The sequence below is a fragment of the Phoca vitulina genome, unplaced genomic scaffold (genome assembly GCF_004348235.1).
Source record: "Phoca vitulina isolate PV1807 unplaced genomic scaffold, GSC_HSeal_1.0 scaffold3, whole genome shotgun sequence".
NCBI lineage: Eukaryota > Metazoa > Chordata > Mammalia > Carnivora > Phocidae > Phoca > Phoca vitulina.
Genome location: NW_022589706.1, coordinates 79,214,640 through 79,238,985, shown reverse-complemented (window position 1 = coordinate 79,238,985; position 24,346 = coordinate 79,214,640). Strand labels below are relative to the sequence as shown.

Sequence of the window (24,346 nt, the reverse complement as noted above, 5' to 3'; positions counted from 1 at the left end):
CTCATATAAATGACACAATTCTTTTTCTTTATTTAATAATAAGATATGTTAGATATTGTTCATGATAGCTGAAATACTTTCTAGGCTGGGTTCATTTCTGAAATGTCCCTTGGGTATTCTCACATACCTTGTCTCAGCCTGCTTTGTCTTTGTGTACATTCCTATGTTTAGGAGCACAGATATGAGATTCTGAAGTATAGTATCTGACAAACTAGTCCCAATGACTATCTGTTCCTTACCTTAAGTTCTCATGTAGTTAGCCCTCTGTTTGCCATTGTCAGAAACTCATGCATACTGCCAACAGTAAGAGAATAGTTAAATAAAGTATGGTTTGTCCAAACCCACTCTAGAGAATTGAGCAACTACTAAAAATTATAAGTTGAAGATTATGTAACAGCATGGGAAAATGCATGTGATCTAAATGGAAAAGAGCAAAACTGAATTCTGTATTTATTAATCATAATTACTGTGTTCAAGAAAAATTTTTTCAAGAACAGACTCTGAAAGGAAATATTCTAGAATTCTAGTAGTGGGTTGTGTGAAGCTGGTGACATTGGATGGTTTTTTTCTCTCTTTATTTTTCAATTTTTTCTAATGTAATTGTAGATTATTATTAAAACTTTTTTTAAAGCTTTTATTTATTTATTTGAGAGAGAGAGCAGGGGGAGGGGCAGAGAGAGGAAAAGAGAATCTCAAGCTGACTCCCCACTGAACACAGTGCCTGACACAGAGCTAGATCTCACAACCCTGAGATCATAACCCAAGCCGAAATCGAGTCAGATGCTTAACTGACTATTATTATCCCTATTATTAAAACTTTTTAAAACATATATAGCCGCTATGGAGCTGTATTTCCTGGATGTGTATGGTTACATAGTGATACCCTAATTTCATACCAATGATTGTAATGTTAGTCTTTGTCTCACTTTCTCAAGGCATACACATGTTAGGGTACCTTTGCTTAAGACTTGTTTATGGATAAATGAATTTATATAACATGCTTTTCTTAAGCAGTGTATAAAAAGTATATATTTTTAAAAGGTGGACTATACTACTATAATATGAAATCTATTTTTATCAAAGTTATTTTGCCCTCTCATATGATAAAACTCCAACCTTTTGTGAATATGACTGCTTCTGAAAATAATGATTTGGGAGTGGGGGATAGAGAATCATTTCCAGCTTTTGATGGAAAGAAAGTGGTGGAGTTCAAGGTGGTTTATTCTTTCATAAAATTAGGTTGACCCATCATCATACATGAAGATAATTGTTAATTAGCTACAGCTGTCCAGGTAGTTCTTATCCATGAACAAGAGTATGCTTAAGGGCACAAACTCTGGAGCCAGACCTCTTGGCTTCAAAACCTGAGTGACCTTGGGCAAGTGACCTATCATCCTCTCTTGCATTCAATTTCCTCATCTGTCGAATGGAAATAATACTAGTACCTATCTCATAAGGTTAGAGTGAAGATTAAATGTGTCAATATATGAAAATAGTGCCTGGTAAATAATAAGTAATGTAAGTTTTGGCAATTTTTATTATTATTAAAATTGTTATTAACTGAGAAATTCTTCTTTAATCTATTTATATTTTAGATGGTTGACACAGATAAAAAACAGAATTTGAAGGCCAAAAATACTCAAACCCTGATTGCGAATGTTGAAGATAATGAGCTAACTGAGCAACAGAGAAAGATATTTTCTTTAATACAGGAGAAAAATGAACTGCAACAAATGTTAGAGAGTATTACAGCAGAAAAGGAACAATTACAGACTGACCTAAGGGAAAATATTGAAATGGTAGGATTTAGTACTGTATACTTAGCAGTATGTTTTTGTCTTGTATGTTCTGGATTTTTACAACTATACTGAGGCATAATTTACATGTGAGAAATATATCTGTTGCAATTGTATAGTCTGATGACTTTTGACAAACATCTCTACTTGTGTACCCTCCACCCCAGTCAAGGTATATAGAACATTTGCCTCACCCTACAGAGTTCTCTTGTGCCTTGACCCAGTCAGTTCTAATCTCACTCTCTACTCCATATAATCACTGTCCTAATGGTTTTTAAGCATAGGTCACTTTGTCTCTTCTAGAACTCCATACAAATAGAATCATACAGCATGTACTCTTTTGTACCTTACTTTTTTACATTCCTTTTTATTGCTGGGTAGTGTTCCATGTATGAATAGGCCACAAGTTGTTTTGCCTTTCTCCTGTTGATGGAAACTTGAGTTCTCTCCAGTGTTTGGCTATTTTGAGTGAAGCTGCTGTAAACATTCTTATACAAAACTTTTTATGAACATTTTTTTTTTAATTTCTCTGGGGTATCTAAATGGAATAGCAGGGTCATAGCAAATTACTAGACTGATTTCCAAAGTAGTTGTACCATTTTACATTCCCATAAGCAAATTAAGAGAATTCTGATGGCTCCACATCCTCACCAATGCTTCCTATTATTGGTGTTTTCAATTTTAGCCATCCTATTGGGTATGTACCTCATTGTTTTCATTTGCCTTTCCTTAATGATTAAGGATATTGATCATCTTTTCATATGCTTATTGGCCATTGCATATCTTTCTATAAATCATCTGTTCTCTCAGTGATGTGTTGTAGATTTTAGTGTACAGGTTTTGTCCATATTTTGTTAAATTTGTTCCTAAATGTTTCTCTTTTATTTATTCTGTTATAATTTTTAAACTTCATTTTTAATTATTTGTTGTTAATGTTTGCCATATTGTCAAATCTACTTTAGTCTTTGTTACTGTATTTGGAACAATATAATATGTATAGATTGAAATTCACATTTTTAGAAGTTTGCTGTGGATTTCAGGAGAACCTGACCTTTTGTGTAATTTTCCATATTTCTTGGGATTGTCTGTTTAGTCAGAAGAGCTAAGTTTAAATAAGAATACAGACAAAAGTCATAGTCTGTTCTTGGTCTCATATTTGCAATGTTTTTATGGTCATGATACTTGAGAATGTCACTGTTTAAGCTTATAACTAGGGTTAGCCCGAGTCATGCTAGCAAAGGATAGCTGCCATTTTGAGCTTGCTGTTAACTGGTGCCCTAAATCATAACCATTCTAGCATATGAAAAGCCCATAACTGTAGTCTTGTCATCAGTCCATGAAAGCTTAGAAACAGTCTCCTTTGGCTTAAGGGTAGAAAATGGGCAAACCTCTCAAGACAGAATACCAAATCCAGTTCTAATTTTCATGATAGGAATATAAGTGGAGCAATAAAGAAACAGCATAAAAAGCAGATGCTTGGCATCTATATGATTAAATTAAAGACTTTTTTTTTAAGGTAGTCTTTTCCAATAGAATTTGCCATGATTTCTTCATTTTTAGGCTGAAGTAAATGCTGATTTTTACCTGATTTTATAAATGTAAGGTAATACTGATTTTAATCTCAACTTTTTTTTAATTCTAGACTATTGAAAACCAAGAAGAATTAAGAATTCTTGGAGATGAACTTAAAAAGCAACAAGAGATCATTGTACAAGAAAAGAACCACACCATAAAGAAAGAGGAAGAGCTTTCTAGGACCTATGAGAAATTAGCAGAAGTTGAAGAAAAGCTAAAGGAAAAGGTGAATTTTTAAAGTTACCTTCCTAGCCATATTATATTTCCTGACTAAACTTTTTTTTTTAATACATTTTGATTGCTGTAGAGCTAAGTTCTAGAAATAGCATGTATCTCCCAAATGAACACATTTTAATGCTAATTATTTATGTGGACAGTTTCAACTCATACCTATATCTTAACCAACACTCTTTGTGAGGATTATATTACCCTAATCTTTAGATGAGAGAGAAGGCTTTGATTCATCTAAATTATCATATAATATATTTATTCATCAGAAACTTATTGGGAACTCCCCATAGCCCAGATGCTGTTCTGGGTCTTGAGATCCATTAGTCAATAACACAAAGATCCTGCCTTTATAAAGATATAGTAGTGATTCTTTAAAATGTAAGATTTATGACTGTTACCATCTCTTAGACATTTACAGTTTCCTGACTCATTTCTTTTATGGAAGTAAGGTGCTGTTGTAATATTTGTATAAGAGCTAAGACTCTTGTAATAATTGTATTACCCAAGTAATTCTAAAATGTACCCACTGAGGTCTTTCTATTTACTCTAAGGACAGTGCCACATGCATTATAAATAATATATTGTGATTTCCATTGCGCTTCTGTGAAATGTTTTTCTCTTAATATATATTCTCTTAATTCTCCTCCCTTTCACTATAACCTAATTAAATTTACTAAAACCTGATGTCTGCTTCATACTCATCCTAAAGAAGTGAAATTAATAGGCTTATGTAAAAGTTAACACCTTAGTACTGAGCACTGGGTATTATATAAGATTGATGAATCACTGACCTCTACCTCTGAAACTAATAATACATTATTTGTTAATAAACTGAATTGAAAAAAATAAAGAGAGAGACTTATACATATTTATTAACTTTAAAAAAAGTTAATACCTCACTAAAAATAACAACTCAGGAAACAACACATGTTGGCAAGGATGCAGAGAAAGGGGAACCCTCTTACACTGTTGGTGGAAATGCAAATTGGTGCAGCCACTCTGGAAAACAGTATGGAGGTTCCTGAAAAAGTTAAAAATAGAGCTACCCTACAACCTGGCAATAAAACTACTGGGTATTTATCCAAAGGATACCAACAGTGATTCGAAGGGGCACATTCACTCCAGTGTGTATAGCAGCAATGTGCACAATAGCCACAATATGGGAAGAGCCCAGATGTCTACCAACAGATGAATAGATAGAGAAGATGTGGTATATATATATTTACAATGAAATATGACTCGGCCATCAAAAAAAATGAAATCTTACCATTTGCAATGATGTGGATGGAGCTAGAAGTTATTATGCTAAGCGAAACAAGTCAGAGAAAGACAAATACCATATGATTGCACTCATAGGTGGAATTTAAGAAACAAAACAGATGAACATAAGGGAAGGAAAGGAAAAATAAGATGAAAACAGGGAGGGAGGCAAAACATAAGAAATTCTTAACTATAGGCAACAAACTGAAGGTTGCTGGAGGGGAGGTGGGTAGAGGGATGGGGTAACTGGGTGATGGGCATTGGGGAGGGCACTTGAAGTAATGAGCACTGGGTGTTATATGCAACTGATAAATCACTAAATTCTACCTCTGAAACTAATAATACACTATATGTTAATTAAATTGAATTTAAATAAGTTTAATTTAAAAAAAAGTTAATGCCTCAGTGTTTTTTGGGCCACCCCATAAGGACCTTATTAGAAGTAAAAATAGAGTATCCAAAAGTTTTTAAGAGATGAGGAATTATAGTTATTTGGCAACTATACCTTTAAATTTAATTAGTCTCTTTTCAAGTTTTTCTCATTTTCACTTTTCCTCCTTGATTAACCTACTGACACTGTGTTAGTTTCCTAGACCCTCTGTATCAAATTACCATAAACTTGGTGGCTAAAGAACAACAGAAATTTATTGTCAGATTTCTGGATTGTAGAGGTCCAAAATCAAGTTGCTGGCAATACCATACTCCTCTGAAGGCTCTAGGGAAGAATCTTGTGTCTAATAACTATCCTTGGCTCCCAGCTCTGCTTGGTGTCCTGGGCTTATAGCTCTATCACTCTTATCTCTGCCTCCATCTTCACAGGACTTTCTCTGTGTCTCTGTGTGTCCTTTTTTGCCTCTTATAAGGGCACTCTCATTCCATTTAGGGCCCACCCAAATCCAATAGGATTTCTTCTCAATCCTTAATTAATTACGTGTGCAAAAACCATACTTCCAAGTAAGGTCATATTCTGAAGTTCTGAATCGACTTGAATTTTGGGTAGGACACTATTCAACCTACTACAGTCACTATGCTTAGAAGGATACTTTACTTTTAAAGCTCTTGTCTGTTTACATTGGGAGTGTAGGCAGGGCTGTGATAATGATTATTTCCGTTCAGCAAAGTACATTTTACATGAGATTTTAAGAGTATATAGGCAAAATGGTAATTAAAAATTTTATTTCTTAAGAACCAACAACTACAAGAAAAACAGCTACAACTTCTTAGTGTACAAGAAGAAATGAATGAGATGCAGGAAAAGATGAATGAAATAGAGAATTTGAAGAATGAATTAAGGAACCAAGAATTAACATTAGAACGTATAGAAATGGAGAGGCTAGAGTTGGCTCAGAAGCTCCATGAAAATTATGAGGAAATGAAATCCATAACCAAAGAAAGAAATGATCTAAAGGAATTACAGGAATCATTTGAAATAGAGAGAGAGAAACTTAAAGGATACATAAAAGAAATCGAAGTTAGAGTAAGTTATTACCCTTTTCTTTCATCTATTAAATGTTTCTTTAAAACAGAGCCAATTGGAAAAGGGGGAGGCAATGTTAGGATGATGTGGTTATAATATTCTTTAAATTCCACTTGCTAATAAAGGGTCTAGAAACAAAAGAAGAACTAAAAATTACTCGCGTTCATCTTAAAGAACAAGAAGAAACTATTGATGAACTAAGAAAAAACATTTCTGAGAAGACAGCTCAAATAATAAATATTCAGAAGGACTTAGAAAAATCCAATATTGAATTACAAGAAAAGGTTTGTCTCTTCTCTCCTTTGTCCTTTCTTTTCTTTTTTATTTCAAGGAAAGATGAGTAATAAGTAGTGACTGTGTTAATAGTTCATTCATTTATTGGATACTATTTGTTGAGTCTGTAATGTGGCAGGCAGAGTCCTGGGTTATAGAAATAAAATGGGAACAAGGTGAACAAAATTTCTATGATCATAGAGCTTACTCTAGTGGAAAGAGATAACTGGTAAATAAGCAAACAAATGAATAAGATAATTTGAGATAATGGCAAGTGCTATAGAGAAAATGAAACATTGGGATAACTGAACCAACCTGTGTTAAAGGCCACTGTGCAAGCCATTGAAACTAGATATGATTAAGACGTTGTTCTCTCCCCCTGAGTATGGGCATATAAAATAATCCCTCGATTCCAGTAGGAAAAATGCAGAAATATGATATGCAAAGTTACATGGAACCACTAATGACCATAGGAAAGGGGAATCAATCTGTAAACATAAAAAAATTGAGACGTAGCATTGGCGCTCATCTGAATCTGAGAATTAGGGACCATTCGTTTATTGAGATATAATCTGCTCAATGGTGATTTTTCTCCTGTGGCATTTGGGAACTAGTATAGAAATGAAGAAGTGTGCAACTGACTAAATTAACAGTGTGTTAGTCAAGTATAAGAATTGATTCACTTTGGATGTAAGCTGGAGCAAAAGAAAATCATGGCAGAATATGACCGGCAGAATATGACCAGCAGAAAAGTCATGAATAGCTTTGGTAGGAATCAAGAGAAAATGAATAAATTGGAGTTCATGATCCACAGTAGGCTGTGGGTTCAGGATCACTTTTATTTCTGTGGATAATATCCTCATCTTTTCCCTTTAAAAAATTATGATAATACAGCAGCAACTCTTTCTGCCCATGGGTCCTGTCCCCGTGCTTTAATAAAATCACCTTTTGGCACTGTACAAAAAAAATTTATGGTAATAATCTCCAGATAGTAACCTTGGTATTTTATGCATATCACAAGATCCCAGTGCTTCATGAGGAACAGGAGCTAGTGCCTAATGTGAAAGAAGTCAGTGATACTCAGGGAACAATGGATGAAGTGGAGCTATTGGAAAAGCAATCCAAAACCAAGGATTCAGTGACACCGGCATGCATAGAAATAGAAAGGCTTGAGTTGACTGAAAAACTTCCAGAAAGTCATGAAGAAACAAAATCTCTAACTGAGGAAAGAGACAAGCTTCAAACAATACAAGAAGCAGTTCAGGTTGGACAAGACCAGCTGCAAGAAGACATTAGAGAAACGTTGGCTGAAGTAAGTTTCATCCTTTCCTTCCATTTAATAAGTGTTTTATAAGAAGTCTTTGGAAAAGGAAGCACTTGTGTTGTAGTTATAATGTTACTATCATGTTTTCTTTAAATGTCTCTTAATTATGAAGTGATTGGAAACAGAACTAAAAATATAAATACTAAAAACTGTTGAAATTGAGAGAAATGCTTCAGAGAAGACAGTGGTCTTCTTAAATATTTAAAAATGATTTAGAAAAAGCAATGCTAAAGTACAGGAAAGGATAAAGCCAGAAAAACCATTTTCTTTCCTTCTTTAAATCTATTCCTATAGCATCTCATAAGACACTTCCTCAGTACCTGAGACTGAAATCTGAGAATCACCTTTCCCAGTATCCTTTCCTCCCACTCACTCTATAATCCAAGCACCAAACCTTGTTGATTTTAAGAGGTGTGTGTGTGTGTGTGCGTGCATGCGCACGTATGTGTGTGTGAAATCTTCCATCTTTTCTCCCCACATTGCCAACACCTTAATCCAAGCCACCATTATTTCTGTTCCTGGCTTTCTGTGGTAGCCTCCTTATTGGTCTCCCCATATTCATTCCTCTCCTTCTGTAATTCATTCCCCATTCTGAACCCAAGTAATCTTTTCTTCTTAAAACCCTTTAATACTCTATTGCTACTCTTGAACTAAAGACTGGAATCCCTCACAGGGCCTCTGAGGCCCTGCATCCCATTCCTTGCTGGTCTCCAGCCTTGTTTCTGCTCACTCTTAGCCCTGCTCATGATGCTCCAGCATTGTGCTTCATCTCATGGCTTTCAGATGTTCTGGTCTCCCTGCCTGCATCATTTCCATATGCCCTTGCCTAACTAGTGCTCTCAGCCTTCAGTTCTCACCTGAAGCTTTCCATCCCCCAGGAAGCCCTTCCTAACCACTCAGGGTAAGTTAGGTTTGCCACATACCCTGCAGGAACTCAGAACCTCTGTTTGGTAAGATTTGGCATAATGTCTATCTTTCCCTCTAAAGTGCAAGTCTCAGGAGGGCAAAGATCATGTAAGTCTCATTTACCATTGTATCTCCAGCCTCTAATAGGATAGTAACAACACAATGAACCCTCAGGAAATAAATGTTCAATACCTGAGTAATGATGAGTGGGAGAGTGGAAGGAGTGCTCTGTAATGAGCCACTGAATCCTGACTTAATCGTTTTAGAAAATGTCCTGATTTCTTTTCCCCTAGAATAAAATAAGGATCTTTGGCTGTCAACTCTATTGTTTTAGGATTCTCTTAAGATCCAGGAGCCTCAAGATCAACAAGATCAGACCTTCAATGTGAAAGAAAAGGACGATGAGGCTGAGGAAATCCTGAGCAAGCTGGAGCAACTGCAGGAGCCGCTCGAAGCCAGAGAGGCAGCACTGCCACGAGTGGGCATGGAAAGGCTCAAGATGGCCGAGAGGCTGCGAGAAGTTCCTCAGTCTGAAACTCACCAACTCAAAGAGAACATGAGAGAAATGACAGCTAAGGTAGGTTTCATCCTTTCCCCGTGTGCGTTTTTTTTATTATTTTATAAGCAGATATTTTCATAAAAATTAAACCTTTGGGAAAAGGAGTTAGAGTATAATGGTTATAATGTTTCTATAAATTTCTCAACAATTTCCTCTAATAATTAAAGCACCTGGAAACCGAAGAGGAACTGAAAGTTGCTCGTTGTCACCTGAAAGAACAGGAGGAAACTATTGATAAGCTGAGAGTGAATCTTTCAGAGAGGGAAACTGAACTCTCCAGCCTTCGAAAGGAATTAGAAACAACCAATGATAAATTACAGAAAAAGGTAAATTGGGGGTGAAGGACATGTAGGAGAAAACCTGAGGGAGCGGGGTGCCTGGGTGGCTCAGTCGGTTAAGCGTCTGCCTTCGGCTCAGGTCATGATCCCAGGGTCCTGGGATCAAGCCCCGCATCGGGCTCCCTGCTTGGTGGGAAGCCTGCTTCTCCCTCTCCCACTACCCCCTGCTTGTGTTGCCTCTCTCCCTGTCTCTCTCTGTGTCAAAAAAATAAATAAAATCTTTAAAAAAAAAAAAAAAAACCTGAGGGAGCTAGCTAACTGAACTACAGAAACTAATTTTGCATACTAGATTGTTATGCAGAACATCCTGGGTGTTTTTCCTTTAAAAACAAAAACAGATCAGTTGGTTAAGCATCTGCCTTCAACTCAGGTCATGATCTCAGTGTCCTGGGATCAAGCTCCGCGGTCAGTGGGAAGCCTGCTTCTCCCTCTCCCTCTACCCTTCCCCCACCCCATCCTCTTGCTATCTCTTTCTCTCTGTCAAATAAAATCTCTAAAAAAAAAAAAATGCAAAAACAGATCTATATATATATACACACATACACATATATAAACACACACATTTTACGTGTATGTATATTTTGGCTGTTAACTTATTATTATTTTAAGATCCAAGAGCGTCATGAGAAACACGAACAATTTATTAGCACCAAAGAAATCATTGAGACTCAGGAAAAAATGAGTGAACTGGAGCAATTAAAGGAGCAACTCAAAGTCAAAGATTCATCATTACAAAATATAGAAAGTGAGAGGCTCAAGTTGACCAAGAAACTTCAGGAAAGTCAAGACAAAATAAAAATTATAATGAAGGAAAGAGATGAACTGAAAAGGGTGCAGGAAGTTCTTCAAATGGAGAGAGACCAACTCAAAGAAAACATTAAAGAAACTGTAGCTGAAGTAAGTTTCCTTCTTCTAATTTTTTTAGGTACAAAAATAATGTTAAGGTAGTTAAATTCACTGTTGTTTTATTAATTTTTATCCAATCAGAAAGGGACTGAAAATCAAACAGGAACTAAAAACTACTTATGTTCTTTTGAAGGAGCACCAACAAACCATTAGTACAAGGAATATTTCAAAGAAGACAGACCAAGAAGCAAATATTGAGAGAGATGTAGAAAACTCAGATGCTGAATCACAAGAAAAGGTAGGTCTTATTTTGTTAAGTTGGAAAATGACATCTGATTATTGTGTTGCTCATTTCCCTGTGGAAGAAAATAGTATATACATTAGATAAAATGTAAAGATGACTGACTTAATTTAGAAACAATTCCTCTTTTTCCTACAAATTTCTGCCTTTGTCCTAACTCGTTTTATTTTTTCTCAGATTCAAGAACTTCAGGAAGAAGAATATCAGCTTCTTAAGATGAAAGCTGTCAGTGAGACTCAGGAAAAAATATGTGACATGGAATACTTCAGGAACCAGTTGGAGGCCCAAAAGTCAACTTTGAAAAATAAAGAAATGGAGAATGTGAGGTTAACTCAGAGACTTCACAAAAACCCTGAAGAAATGAGATCTGTTACAAAAGAAAGAGATGATCTTAGGAGTGTAGAGGAGACTCTCAAAGTACAGAGAGACCAGCTCGAGGAAAACCTGAAAGAAACTGTAATTAGAGTGAATTACCCTCTTTCCCCCATCCAGTAAATATGACATTGTGTCCTAAAAGAACCATGGGCTATCAATAGGATTGGTGGGAGTGTAAAATTGCTCCAACCTTGGGGAAGTTTGGAGGGGGAATATTTGGTACTATCTTTCAAATATTTCAATAAGTTTATTCATTGAGCCCAAAAGTCCAGTCATAGCTATACATCCTGTACACATTAACACAATTGTGCAAAGCAAACAAAAAAATAGGGAAAATGCTAAATGTCCATTAGCAGGGGACTGGTTAATTAAGTGCTGCACATTCAGACCATAGAATACTAGGCCACCAGTAAAGAAGGATGTAGTGCCATGGTGCTGATTTGGAAGTATCCTATTAGGAAAGGGGGTAAGTTGTGGAGTAACATATCTAGCATGTATTGACATTTAAGACAAACTTAGAGGATGAGGTCTAACGGGGGTGGGGGCATAATTACCTCTTACCCTCTCTCTGCCTTTCTACACACAGTTTGAATTTTGTTACTCTGAATATATCATTTTCCTTTTTCTAATTATAAAGGAGCTGGAAAAACAAGAGGAACTAAGAATTGCTTACATGCATGTGAAAGAGCACCAGGAAACTATTGATAAACTCAAGGGCCTTGTTTCTGAGAAGACAGATGAAATATCAAATATGCAAATGGATTTAGAAAACTCAAATGCTACCTTAAAAGCACAGGTATTTTTTTTTTTTTTTTGCGAGTTTGAATTAGGTCTTTTGTGTAATGAAACAGGATATGAATTAACCTGAAATTGAAGACAAAGATTTGCCTACTTAATTTTGAAAGTATTATTTAGCATTTTTTTCAATATTTATCTATATCTTAATTTATTGTATGATTATCTCAAGATCCAAGAACGTCAGGAGAAAGAACATCAACTTCTGAAGGTAAAAAATGATCTCAGAGAAAGTATGTATCAAACAGAGCAATTGAAGAAGCAATTAGAGGCCCAGAATTCAACCCTGGAAAGTGTAGAAACTGAGAAGTTAAAGTTGAGTCAGAAACTTCATGAAAACCTTGAAGAAATAAAATGTGTTACTGAGGAAAGAGATGGCCTCAGAAGCGCAGAGGGAACCCTTAGGATGGAGAGAGACCAGCTCAGGGAAAGCCTCAGAGAAAAAGAAGCTAAAGTAAGTCACTCTTCCTATACTAGTGAGTAAACGTGATGTTTTTCTGACAGCAGTGAGCCATTCTTTGACATAAGTGGCAGTGTTGGTGTGAGTGAACTGATACAGACTTTCAGGCAGGTAATTTGATATTGTTCTAAAAATGTCAAATTCTGTAACCAGTATTTTTTTTGTAGACTTCATCCAACATGTATATTTATATACGTACACAAACACACATACACCACAAGGTTGTTCATTGTAACAATTTGTAATAAAAAGTGGGAAACAATCTAAATGTCCATGAGAAGGAAACTGGGTAAATATGAGCGATATATCAGAATACTATACAACACATAGAAAGAAAGAAAGAAGAAAGAAAGAAAGGAGGGAGGGAGGGAAGGAGGAAGGAAGGAAGGAAAGAAAGAAAAAGAAAGAAAGAGAAAGAAAAGAAAAGAGAGAGAAAGAAAGGAGAGAAAGAGAAAGAAAAGAAGAAATAGATTTGAATGTCCTAATTTGGAAGCCCAAATCACTCTTAGAAGGAAAAGCAAGCTGTAGAATAGTATATGGATCATGTGTTTGCCTCTCAAAAGTAGGAGTAGGTTGTGGGGAGGTGAGGACAGGGAAAGGGAGGCAGGGAAAGCTTATAACTTCCTAACAACAAAGATGTAGAATAAGAAGTAATAGTTTTATTATTTATACTAAGGAAATAAATCACTTTCAGAAAAAAAAAAATACTAGTTAATATTAAGTTGTGTCACCATTCTTAAAATTTCTCTAATGATAAAGGAGCTGGAAAAACAAGAGGAACTAAGAATTGCTTACATGCATGTGAAAGAGCACCAGGAAACTATTGATAAACTCAGAGGCCTTGTTTCTGAGAAGACAGATGAAATATCAAATATGCAGATGGATTTAGAAAATTCAAACGCTAAATTACAAGAAAAGGTATGGAGAATATGCTTGGTTTGGATATTTGATTTATTTGTGTGTAAGCTCCTTTGGGGATGTAAAATGGTTTAGCCACATTGGAAAACATCTTGGCAGTTTTACTAGTGCTGAACATACACCTGCCTGTGGCTCAGCATTTCTGTTCCTTGAGTATGTACCTAAGAGGAAAAAATGCATACTTCCACAGAAAGTTATGTACAAGAATGCTCATTAACAGTTCTATAATCATAACAGCAAAAAATGGAAAACAAGTAAAATGTCTATCTATAGGAGAATGGATAAATACATTGTGATTTATAAGTTCAAAAACAGGCAAGACTCATCTAGGATGAAAAAGTTCAGAATAGTGTTTAGCTCTAGGAGGGGGGGCATACAGGAACATTGGGGGTGCTAGACATGTTTTAAATTTTAGTCTGGGTTATAATTATATAGATGTATACATACATCAAGAATAAGCTATACACTTAAGATTAATGTACTTATATATGTTATACCTCAAAAGAAAATAAATTTTGTGTGAAATTTTGCAGAATATTAATGAGCAACATAGGAAGACTGTTGTCTTAATCAATTTAGAAACTATCCTTCCCTTAAAAACTGTCTTATTCCTAACACGTTATTTTATGATTATCTTGAGATTCAACAACTTAAGGCAAATGAACATCAGCTTTTTAAGTTAAAAGAAGATGTCAGTGAGTCACAGAAAAAAATGTCTGAAATAGAGCGATTGAAGAAACAATTCAAGGCCCAAAGTTTAACTCTGGATAAAATAGAAATGGAGAATTTAAATTTGGCTCAGAAGCTTCATGAAAACCTTGAAGAAATGAAATCTGTGATGAAAGAAAGAGATAATCTGAAATTGGAGAGAGACCAGCTCCAGGCAAACCTACAGGAAACCAAAGCTAGAGTGAGTGGTGCTCTTTCTACCTATCCAGTAAATGTGTTGTTAATACCAGAAGCTTCCTTCTTATAATACTGTTGGTGAAAATGTAAATGTCACAACCTTTTAGGGAGACAGTTTGACACTGCTTTATTAAAGATTTGTCAGCATATATATCTGCTACAGCGATTCCACCTGTAGTAATTTATCCTACCAGTACATTCACACATTTGGACAGAAATACAGCTGCATTCACTGCAACATTGTTACTGCTGACAAAAATCTAGAAGTAATCCAAGTGTCTACCACTAAGGCACTGGCTAAGTAGGGTACATCTGTATAATGGATTACTAAGCTTGAGAATGGGCCCTTTTTATGTGTTACTGATTTAGAATAATCCCCAAGTGGTATGAGAGGGAGGAAAGCAGCGGCAGAGATCACCAAGCAGCCCAACGAGGATGGGGGAGGCTAGGGACAGGGACTTTAGTTTATATCCTTCTGTACGGTTCTAATCTGGGGGTGGTGTGCTGGTTGTTTTGAACTATGAACATGCGTTTTTTAAGATTTTGTTAAACTGGTTCATCATTAAGGAAAGGTAATGTGCCTTGATATCATGATATTTCTCAATTTCTTCTAATAAAGGATTTGGAGACACAACAGGAACTAAAAATTGCTCACATGCATTTGAAAGAACACCAAGAAACTATTGATAAATTCAGAGAGAGAGTTTCAGAAAAGACAACTCAGATTTCAAATATTCAAAAGGATTTAAATAAATCTAAAGATGAATTACAGAAAAAGGTATGTGTTGTTTTGTTCTTTGGGGAGTAACTGTCCAAAATCATTTGTGGAATGAGAAAAAATATAGATACAGATATATATAGATAGAGATACAGATGTACATATATAGCCAGTAGACACTGTTTTCCTTCCTTGAAGGAATTCTGTTTGCATTCTAACTTGTTTTATAATTATCTCAAGATACAAGAACTTCAGAAAAAAGAGCTTCGACTTCTTAAAATGAAAGAAGATGTCAATAAAACTCATAAAAATATAAACAAAATGGAACAATTGAAGCAGCAATTTGAGGCCCAAAATTTATCTATGCAAACTGTGGAAATGGATAACTTACACTTGACTAAGAAACTTCATAAAAGCCTCGAAGAAATAAGAATTTTAGCTAAAGAAAGAGATGAGCTAAGAAAGATAAAAGAGTCTCTCAAAATGGAAAGAGACCAATTCAGGGAAACCTTAAGAGAAATGATAGCTAGAGTGAGTTCAGAATCTTCCCTTATTTAGTAACTGTCTATAAGAATCAAGCTTTTTTGGAAAGGGGAATAATTTGGTTTTGTTGTTGTTGTGGGGTTTTTGGGTTTGCTTGGTTTCTTTTGTTTTGGGGGGAGGGGGTTTGTGGGTTGTTTTTTTTTTTTCTCTTTTTCTTCTTGGAAATTTCTACAAACAGTAAAGGATGATGGGAAAAGTATTACTATAATTTTTCACACAAATAGAAGATACAGTTTTAAAAGAAGCCAAAATATTTTTCAGAAAATAACATTTTAATTATTTATTTTTAAGAAAAGATTTGTTACATAAAGCAGACCATTTTCTTTCATGTAATTTTTAAAAGGCTTTTTTAAACCAGGAAATGGCATTATCCTCGTAGAAAAACATTTGAAGGACTAGATTTCTCTGTGTCCCCATGACAGAGTTTTAGGCCTGCTCTCTTCTCAGCGGCCAGACACACAGGGGAAGGAACTTCAGCCAGTGTGACTGTCTTTACATGTTCAGAATCACGTCTTAAAAAACTAGTTGAACCCTCTAGAAAATAACATAAAATTCAGACAAGAAATTCTATAAAATCTAGAAAAATCTTTTTTTTATTCTCATAATTCAACAAGAGTAGAAGACTGAATCATTTGCAGTATCAATAGAAACATGTACACTTGGGAACCATCCTTATGTGGACCCTAATGAAATTCATAAAGAAATTTAATTCATTCAACAAATATTTATTAGTCATTCTTCTAAGTACTGTAGTGAATAAATGGGAGAAAACGTTTTGTTTTATACTTCTAATCAAAAGTACAAAATGTAACAGGGTACACATTTTGTGTTCCAAGGTGCTGGGAAGAGTATGAATAGAGATATTTCAGGTGGTTTTGCTAGTGTACTATTTGGCAGCAATTCAGAGACTAATTCTGACTCGGAAACTTAGAATCGTAAGAATCAGATGTAAATCTAATATCTAGTTTTCAACTCTGACGGTTATAGGAATAAATCCCATCTCAAAAAATATGTGGTTCTTCCACATTTTTTCTCAATGAGTTGAGGCCATTCACTACAATACTTAATGGTACTGTTAATCATTTTCTGGCCATTTTTAACTTCGTTTTTGAGTTACAAGCTTATAATTCCATTATTGAAATGATGTGAAAAAATGTAATTGGAAAAGCGTATAGACATTATATGTGAATGTAGTTATAGTTGAAGCCTTGTTTATTTCTTTGTACCAACATAGGACCCACAGAACCATAAAGAGGTAGTAAAATATGAAAAACAGTCACAATGTAATGAAAGACACCACCTCACAGAAAGCCTGAGAGAAAAGTGCTCTAGGATAAAAGTAAGTGCCCTATGTTAAAATTACAAATGAATATTGGTACTCCTCCAAAGGCCTAAATGGAATCCAAGGAATGTCTTTGGAATGAATAAATAGATAATGCTCAATGTTTTTTTAAATTTTATTAATCTAGTATAGGTGTGCATGTGTATGCATATGTACATACATAAACACACAAAACAGTGGGGGGGGTTGTGATTTTAAGGCCCCACTGGAAAGGTGGGATTTGAGTAAGTACCTGAAAGACGTAAAGGATTAAGCCATATAGCTGGCTGGGGGAAGAACAGGATGAGAAGAAAAAATAGCGAGTACAAAGCTCCTGAGGCAGAAGACTGCCTGGTGGGTTCCAGGAGCATCAAGAAGGGGGAAAGCTAATAAGAAATCAGGTCAGAGAGCTCATAGGGAAGACGCAAGCTGTGGGGCCTTAAAAGATCTTTGGGTTTTAGTCTGAGTGAAATGGAGATCTATTGGAGGGTTTTGACCATGAGAGAGACGTGATCTGACTTACATTTTAAAGGGATGACTCTGATTGTTGTGTTGAAAATGGACAGAGTGGAAGCAGGAAGAACATTTGAGAGACTAAGTTCAATAATCCAGGCCAAGATGATGGTGGCTCAGCCTAAAGAAGTATCAGTGGAAGCAGTGGGAAATATTTGGATTCTGAATATATGCTGAGGGAAAAGGCCAGCACGATTAATTGTCACTGCTCTCCAAATGCAAGATCCCTAAAGACTTTTTGTGTGTGTTTTTATGTCACTTAGCACATTCCTATCAGAATATGTTTTAAAAGTACAAATGAGTGACTACACAGTGCTGTTCCATATCATAATGTGATTCATACTAAGACCAAAGGCAAGAATCCCCTTTCCAACATCCCAGATGAATGAACAGCTAGCTTTTCCTTAAGTTATTAAAAAGGAAGCTCATTATTGTCAGCAGCCCCTTGTTCTACTCTTTAGCACCCTGAATTAAACGTGTTATTTCTTATATGACTAGCAATTTGAACTACTGTGTTCCTCCACCTGTACTCTGACCGGTGTGTCCCCTGTGTGGCCTCTAGTCGTTTGAGCTCAGAGGCCAGGCTTATTGAGTGTCTGCCAAATGCACTAATATACCGGATGCTTTGCCTCATGTGATATTCCTTATTGCCCCATTTACAAACGAGGCTTGAAGAGGAAGTTCAATAGGTGCCCAAGGTCACATGGCTGGTAGAATCAGGATTTGAAATCGGGTGTAAGTTTAAAACTTGTATATGGAAACATTTTTACAAATATAATTTTATTTCCCTTAAGCCATAATGTCTGTATATATTTTACAGATTACATAGATAGAGATATACTATAATATTTACTTTCCCCTAGAAAACTTTGTGGCAATTATCACAGTCTTCATTGTGTAGTTGGGAAAATGGCTCAATGATTTCCCTAGTCAGGAAGTAGCAGAGATAGAACCTGAACTCTAACTCTGATAAAAAGTTAGAAAACTCAGATTCTAGGCAGATAAATAGAAATGTGTAAAGAGGCTTCACCAAGCTGGCAGATAGCTAGCTTGATTCTTCGTCACTTGTTTGACCTGCAAACTCACATTGTCTACTGTAAACATGAGCCAGCATTCAGTCTTGAACTATAACACGTACTAGATTGAATTCCCTCATATTTATCCTCACTCTTTGTAGATGGTCATTTAATTCATGAATGCTCAGAAAAGTAAAAGAAAATGTATCAAAATGATAACCGTGGTTGTTTCTGCTTTTCTTTGTTACATTTGTTTAAATTTTTAAAATTTTCACAGTAATTAAATATTATTTCTATAATCCAGAATCAACAATAAGAGTTTCCTTTTTTTAAAAACATAAAGGTCTTAATTTGTTTCTGTAATACAGAAAATGTTAAAGCATAAATTTGGTTACAATTTTAGGGCAAGGATCATAGGGGAAGAGAGGAAAAAATGAAAGAAGATGAAACCAGAGAGGGAGACAAACCATAAGAGACTCTTAATGATAGGAAATAAACTGAGGGTTGCTGGAGGGAAGGGGGTGGAAGGATGGGGTAACTGGATGATGGACATTGGAGAAGGTATGTGTTGTAATGAGCACTGGGTATTATATAAGACTGATGAATCACAGACCTGTACCCCTGAAACAAATAATACATTATATGTTAATTAATTGAATTTACATTTAAAAGTAAAATAAATTTAAAAATTAAAAGAAAAAATTCTAGGTCAAGGACTATTTGTTGTTAAATCAGGATGAATTGTTAAACTGAATGATTTCTAATTTTCCTTAGGAGCTTCTGAAGAGATACTCAGAGATGTATAATCATTATGAGTGCTTAAATAGACTATCCCTTGACTTGGAGAAAGAAGTTGAAACCCAAAAAGACCTTTCAGTTAGAGTAAAAGCAAACCTCTCACTTCCATATCCACAAATCAAACAAATTCAAAAACTTCTCACTGCAAACCAAAGATGTTCAATGGAATTCCACAGAGTCATGAAGAAACTTCAGGTACTACCTTTTTTAGTAATATCTTTGTAAATATTGCTATAAATTTTAGTTTTAACATCAGTGCATTTAAGTCCTACTTTGGGAGTTGGCATATTTGCTATTTAGTATATTTACTGCTGAATTAAAGATTATGTGCATCTCAGAATAGTATGTGCAGGATCCACTGTGCCTCTAGGACCTGTTCATTCAACAAAACTTGAGCTCTGCCTGTGAGCCTAGATACCATCATGGTGCTTGAGAGACAGATAGGAATAATATCTCAGAAATCTCCTAGTCTAGCACATGAGGCAAACATATAAGCAGCTAGTAAGTGTAGTGACAGAAGCACATGCAGGTTGTATGACAAACGAGATAAAGAATTACAGAAAATGGGATCACAGTAGAAGCTGGACTCAAGCAATAATGCTCAGAGTTCATTTTGCAGATGATGGGGAGCCACGGGGACGTTATTTTTAAGTGGTAGCAGTAGCATGATCAGATTACCATTTTAGCTACTTCACTGTAGAAAAGCGATGAGTTTGTGGCAGAGAGAAGAGACAAGAGGCAGTTATAGTGGTCCAGATTAGATATTACAGGTGACCGTACTACTAGAAAAGGATTCATAGGCACGGGAGGATAAAAGAAATTAAATATTCAGCAGCTTAAAATAGTAGGTTCATGTGACTGATAGTGAGAGTAGGAGGGAGATGCTTAGATTGAGTGCCAGAATTTGGGCGTAGCCAGGTTTGTGGAGAGTGGTATCGTTAACTGACAAAAAAGAAAGAGGAGCAAGGCAGGCAAGGCAGGAGAAGCGATCAGGTGTTTAGTTTGAGATGTTTTGAGGTAGAAATACCCATGATGGAGCATTCAAGAAGAAAAACAAGTAGGCACTTATATGAGTCTGGCGTTTGTCTGGAGACAAGTCAGGACTAAAGATAAAGGTTTGGAATTCATCAGCATATACATGCTAGATAATACATGTGTGAGTAAGGTCACCCAGAAAGCATAATAGAAAAATAAGAGCCTTAGGATCAGATAAGAACTCTGGAAAAGATAAATTTTCAAGAGGCCGTAGCAGAAAAGAGCAACAAATGGGTTTGAGGTTGGAAATGGCAAAGAGACAGGAGAAAATCAAGCAAAAGTGCTATTGCTCAAGTCAGTGGAGGACAGCATGTCAAAGATGAAATGGTCAAGAGTGGCAGATACTTCAGACAGCCAGAATATGAATTGAAGAGATGCCCTCAATTTGTTGATAATAGAGCTTATTGTTGACCTTTGTCAGAGCAGTTTTAATTGAGTGGTTAGGGAAGAGCCAGATTATAAGAGGTTAAGGAGTGGTGGGAGATTGAGGAAGTAGGGAGTTGGTGTCTGTCTTTTCTAGGTAGATTGCCTCTCAGGCCCTGATACTCTTCCTGGCAATCAGATATCCAGAATTTATCCAGGAGGTCCATGGAACATATGGCATTCAAATTATTGTCACCTTGATGCCAAACATCTAACTACATGTGAGAAGTAAATCTTGAGGCTGCTATACCCACATTGGTTACCCAACGAAGGTAGGCAGGAGAGGGATGTTGAAAATGAACCTCAGGGGTCTAGCTGGGATACCTGCATGATTGGTGACACAGTTAACCAAAAAGTGAGCAGAAGAGAAAGGTGAGTTATAGGAAAAGAGATTATGTTCCATTTTAACAGTGAATCAGAGGTAATTGTAGGACATCCATGAGGTGTAGCCAGTAGGGAATCCGAAATAAGGAACTTGAAGTCTGGAAGTTATTCTCCCAAGATACTGAGAGGAAAAAATTGGGGATAGAGAGAGGCTCTTTCCTTCTTCCTCACTTACCAGAGGATATAGATAAACAAGATATGCCATCCCACCTCTTTGTCTTGAGGGTTTAAAATTTCCTCTAAATGTGATAAAAGGTTCATTTCCCAATTTGTTTAATGTTTTTCTACAAGTACGTGTTAAGCCATGTTACAAAGATAAAGGAAGAACAACATGAATCCATCAATAAATTTGAAGTAGTTTTTATTGATGAAGTGGAAAAGCAAAATGAACTGCTCATTAAAATACAGCAGCTTCAACAAGATTATGATGTACCATCCAGAGAATTCACGGACCTCAAATTGAGCAAGAATATGGATCTACATATTGAGGTATAGTTTATTTTAAATGGTTTAATTAGATTTTAAGCCTTTTTCTTATATAGAGTAGGTACTTTTGCATGTGCTGAGAGCCATTTTCATTTTCCAGAAATTAAAAATAGGTTGCAGGGTGACCGCTGGCCAGATGTGAAGGGTGCCACGTAATGGACTAGCCAGCAGCTTTTCAGGACTCCACAGATACAGAAAAATAGATTTAGTCCCAATAAGTGGGAATTCATAGAACCCCAGAATAAGTTTCTGAATGCTTTCTAAAACGTCCTAGATCTGCAGCTGGGAGTCAGGAACAATGTTATTACAACAACTCCTCATGGAGTGTCTTGCTCTCACCCAGCAGTGTGAGGCTGGCATCCAGTTCCCAACGTGCATGTAAGGCCTGGGTGCACAGAAAAGCTACATGCAGCAGCACTGCGTATGTGTGATTAGTAGTCCCAGATAGTTTTGGTGGTTTTTAATTCTAACAGGCAGAATTTGTAGACATTCCTTACATAGCTTATACTGCCAGGTTTTTATTATTCAAATAACTAGAACAAAGTTTTGAATTAGAATTATATTTCTAATACAACTAAAATAAATTAGAATTGTGTTTATTTCAAAATACTCAAAATATTAAGAATGAGAGTTCAGTAAGGTGTTTCCCCCTTATGTATGATATTTAGATAAAAACTCAATGTTCAGGCGATTGAATACTTATTTTTCAAACAGGAAATTCTCAAAGATCTTTCAGAAAATGACTTCCACTGCATAAAGACTGAATTTCAGCAAGTGCTAAGTAATAGGAAAGAAATGACCCAGTTTTTGGAAGAATGGTTGAATACTCATTTTGATATAGAAAATCTTAAAAATGGCATCCAGAAAGAAAATGATAAGATTTGTCAAGTGAATAACTTCTATAATAACAAAATAATTGTAAGTAGTGATTTTTGTGTGTGTGCTACCTCATTCTTCTTGTTGTTTGCTCTAATTTTTCTACCTTTTTCTTAAAAAAAGACTTAGAGCAACTTAATCTTAGATATGCGTCTTTGTTTGTATATACTTTATTTTTTTGTTTGAAAAAAATTGGGGGAAAAATTTGGGTAAAACATGTTCTTCCTCTAACATGTTATGTGTGCTTCCTTAAGATAATTAAAAATATTCACTTACACTTGTAAAGAAGATAAAATCTTGGGGTGTAATAATCAATTTCTTAGGGAATCTTGAATGCTCTTTCCTTTCTCACTTCTCCCTGCTTCTGGAGGATTTGAGCCTTTCCCCCAAGTAGCCTCAGACAGAGTGAGACGAGCCTGTCAGGGCTACAGGCAGCAGCTGTGGCCATGCCATACACAAGCCTGTCCAGCGACTTCACTGAGATGTGCTTTTCTTCTTGGTGGTATCACTGCTTATGCACCCATCCTTCAACTCTGAGGTTCAGAGATGTGGTGTATAGCATTGTTCCCAAAGTGACTGGCTCCAGTGTACAGATTCACAAGAACCAACCTGGCTTAAGACAAGCTTGTTAATTTGTTTTACTTTCCACTGATCAGAATATTCATTCTGCTCTCTGAAGTAATCCCTGTCTCCTATACCTAGTAAAATATACAGTAGTCAGAAAGTTGCTTGTTGTATATGCAGCTGGAGCAAAGGGAGCTAGATTAATATTAGAGCTTCTAGTAAACATCAGGACAGTATGGTCCTGGCACAAAAACAGACACATAGATCAATGGAACAGAATAGAGAGCCCAGAAATGGACCCTCAACTCTATGGTCAACTAATCTTCGACAAAGCAGGAAAGAATGTCCAGTGGAAAAAAAGACAGTCTGTTCAACAAATGGTGTTGGGAAATTTGGACAGCCACATGCAGAAGAATGAAACTGGACCATTTCCTTACACCACACACAAAAATAGACTCCAAATGGTTGAAAGACCTCAATGTGAGACAGGAGTCCATCAAAATCCTAAAGGAGAACACAGGCAGCAACCTCTTCGACCTCAGCCGCAGCAACTTCTTCCTAGAAACATCTCCAAAGGCAAGGGAAGCAAGGGCAAAAATGAACTATTGGGACTTCATCAAGATAAAAAGCTTCTGCACAGCAAAGGAAACAGTCAACAAAACCAAAAGACAACTGACAGAATGGGAGAAGATATTTGCAATTTGCAAATGACATATCAGATAAAGGGCAAGTATCCAAAATCTATAAAGAACTTATCAAATTCAACATCCAAAGAACAACTAATCCAATCAAGAAATGAGCAGAAGACATGAACAGACATTTCTGCAAAGAAGACATCCAAATGGCCAACAGACACATGAAAAAGTGCTCAACATCACTGGGCATCAGGGAAATCCAAATCAAAACCTCAATGAGATACCACTTCACACCAGTCAGAATGGCTAAAATTAACAAGTCAGGAAACAACAGATGTTGGTGGGGATGCGGAGAAAGGGGAACTCTTCTACACTGGTGATGCAAGCTGGTGCAGCTACTCTGGAAAATGCGAGCTGGTGCAGCCACTCTGGAAAACAGTATGGAGGTTCCTCAAAAAGTTGAAAATAGAGCTACCCTACGACTCAGCAATTGCACTACTGGGTATTTACCCCAAAGATACAAATGTAGTGATCCGAAGGGGCACATGCACCCCAATGTTTATAGCAGCAATGTCCACAATAGCCAAACTATGGAAAGAGCCTAGATGTCCATCAACAGATGAATGGATAAAGAAGATGTGGTATATACACACACACACACACACACACACACACACACACACACACACACACA

General features: G+C 36.1%; 1 protein-coding gene across 1 annotated transcript in view; it reads left to right on the top strand.

The window, feature by feature from the left end:
- CENPE (centromere protein E) overlaps positions 1 to 24,346 on the top strand; it is an 82,360-nt gene that overhangs the window by 40,335 nt on the left and 17,679 nt on the right. Inside the window, exons 25-42 of the mRNA XM_032398842.1 lie at positions 1,596 to 1,799; positions 3,439 to 3,597; positions 6,049 to 6,339; positions 6,465 to 6,623; positions 7,634 to 7,924; positions 9,189 to 9,419; positions 9,569 to 9,727; positions 10,349 to 10,636; positions 11,064 to 11,351; positions 11,899 to 12,057; positions 13,276 to 13,434; positions 14,075 to 14,344; positions 14,960 to 15,118; positions 15,299 to 15,589; positions 16,836 to 16,940; positions 19,226 to 19,444; positions 21,383 to 21,580; positions 22,292 to 22,495. Of these exons, the coding sequence (XP_032254733.1) occupies positions 1,596 to 1,799; positions 3,439 to 3,597; positions 6,049 to 6,339; positions 6,465 to 6,623; positions 7,634 to 7,924; positions 9,189 to 9,419; positions 9,569 to 9,727; positions 10,349 to 10,636; positions 11,064 to 11,351; positions 11,899 to 12,057; positions 13,276 to 13,434; positions 14,075 to 14,344; positions 14,960 to 15,118; positions 15,299 to 15,589; positions 16,836 to 16,940; positions 19,226 to 19,444; positions 21,383 to 21,580; positions 22,292 to 22,495 (3,834 nt within the window). The remainder of the gene's footprint in view (positions 1 to 1,595; positions 1,800 to 3,438; positions 3,598 to 6,048; positions 6,340 to 6,464; positions 6,624 to 7,633; positions 7,925 to 9,188; positions 9,420 to 9,568; positions 9,728 to 10,348; positions 10,637 to 11,063; positions 11,352 to 11,898; positions 12,058 to 13,275; positions 13,435 to 14,074; positions 14,345 to 14,959; positions 15,119 to 15,298; positions 15,590 to 16,835; positions 16,941 to 19,225; positions 19,445 to 21,382; positions 21,581 to 22,291; positions 22,496 to 24,346) is intronic.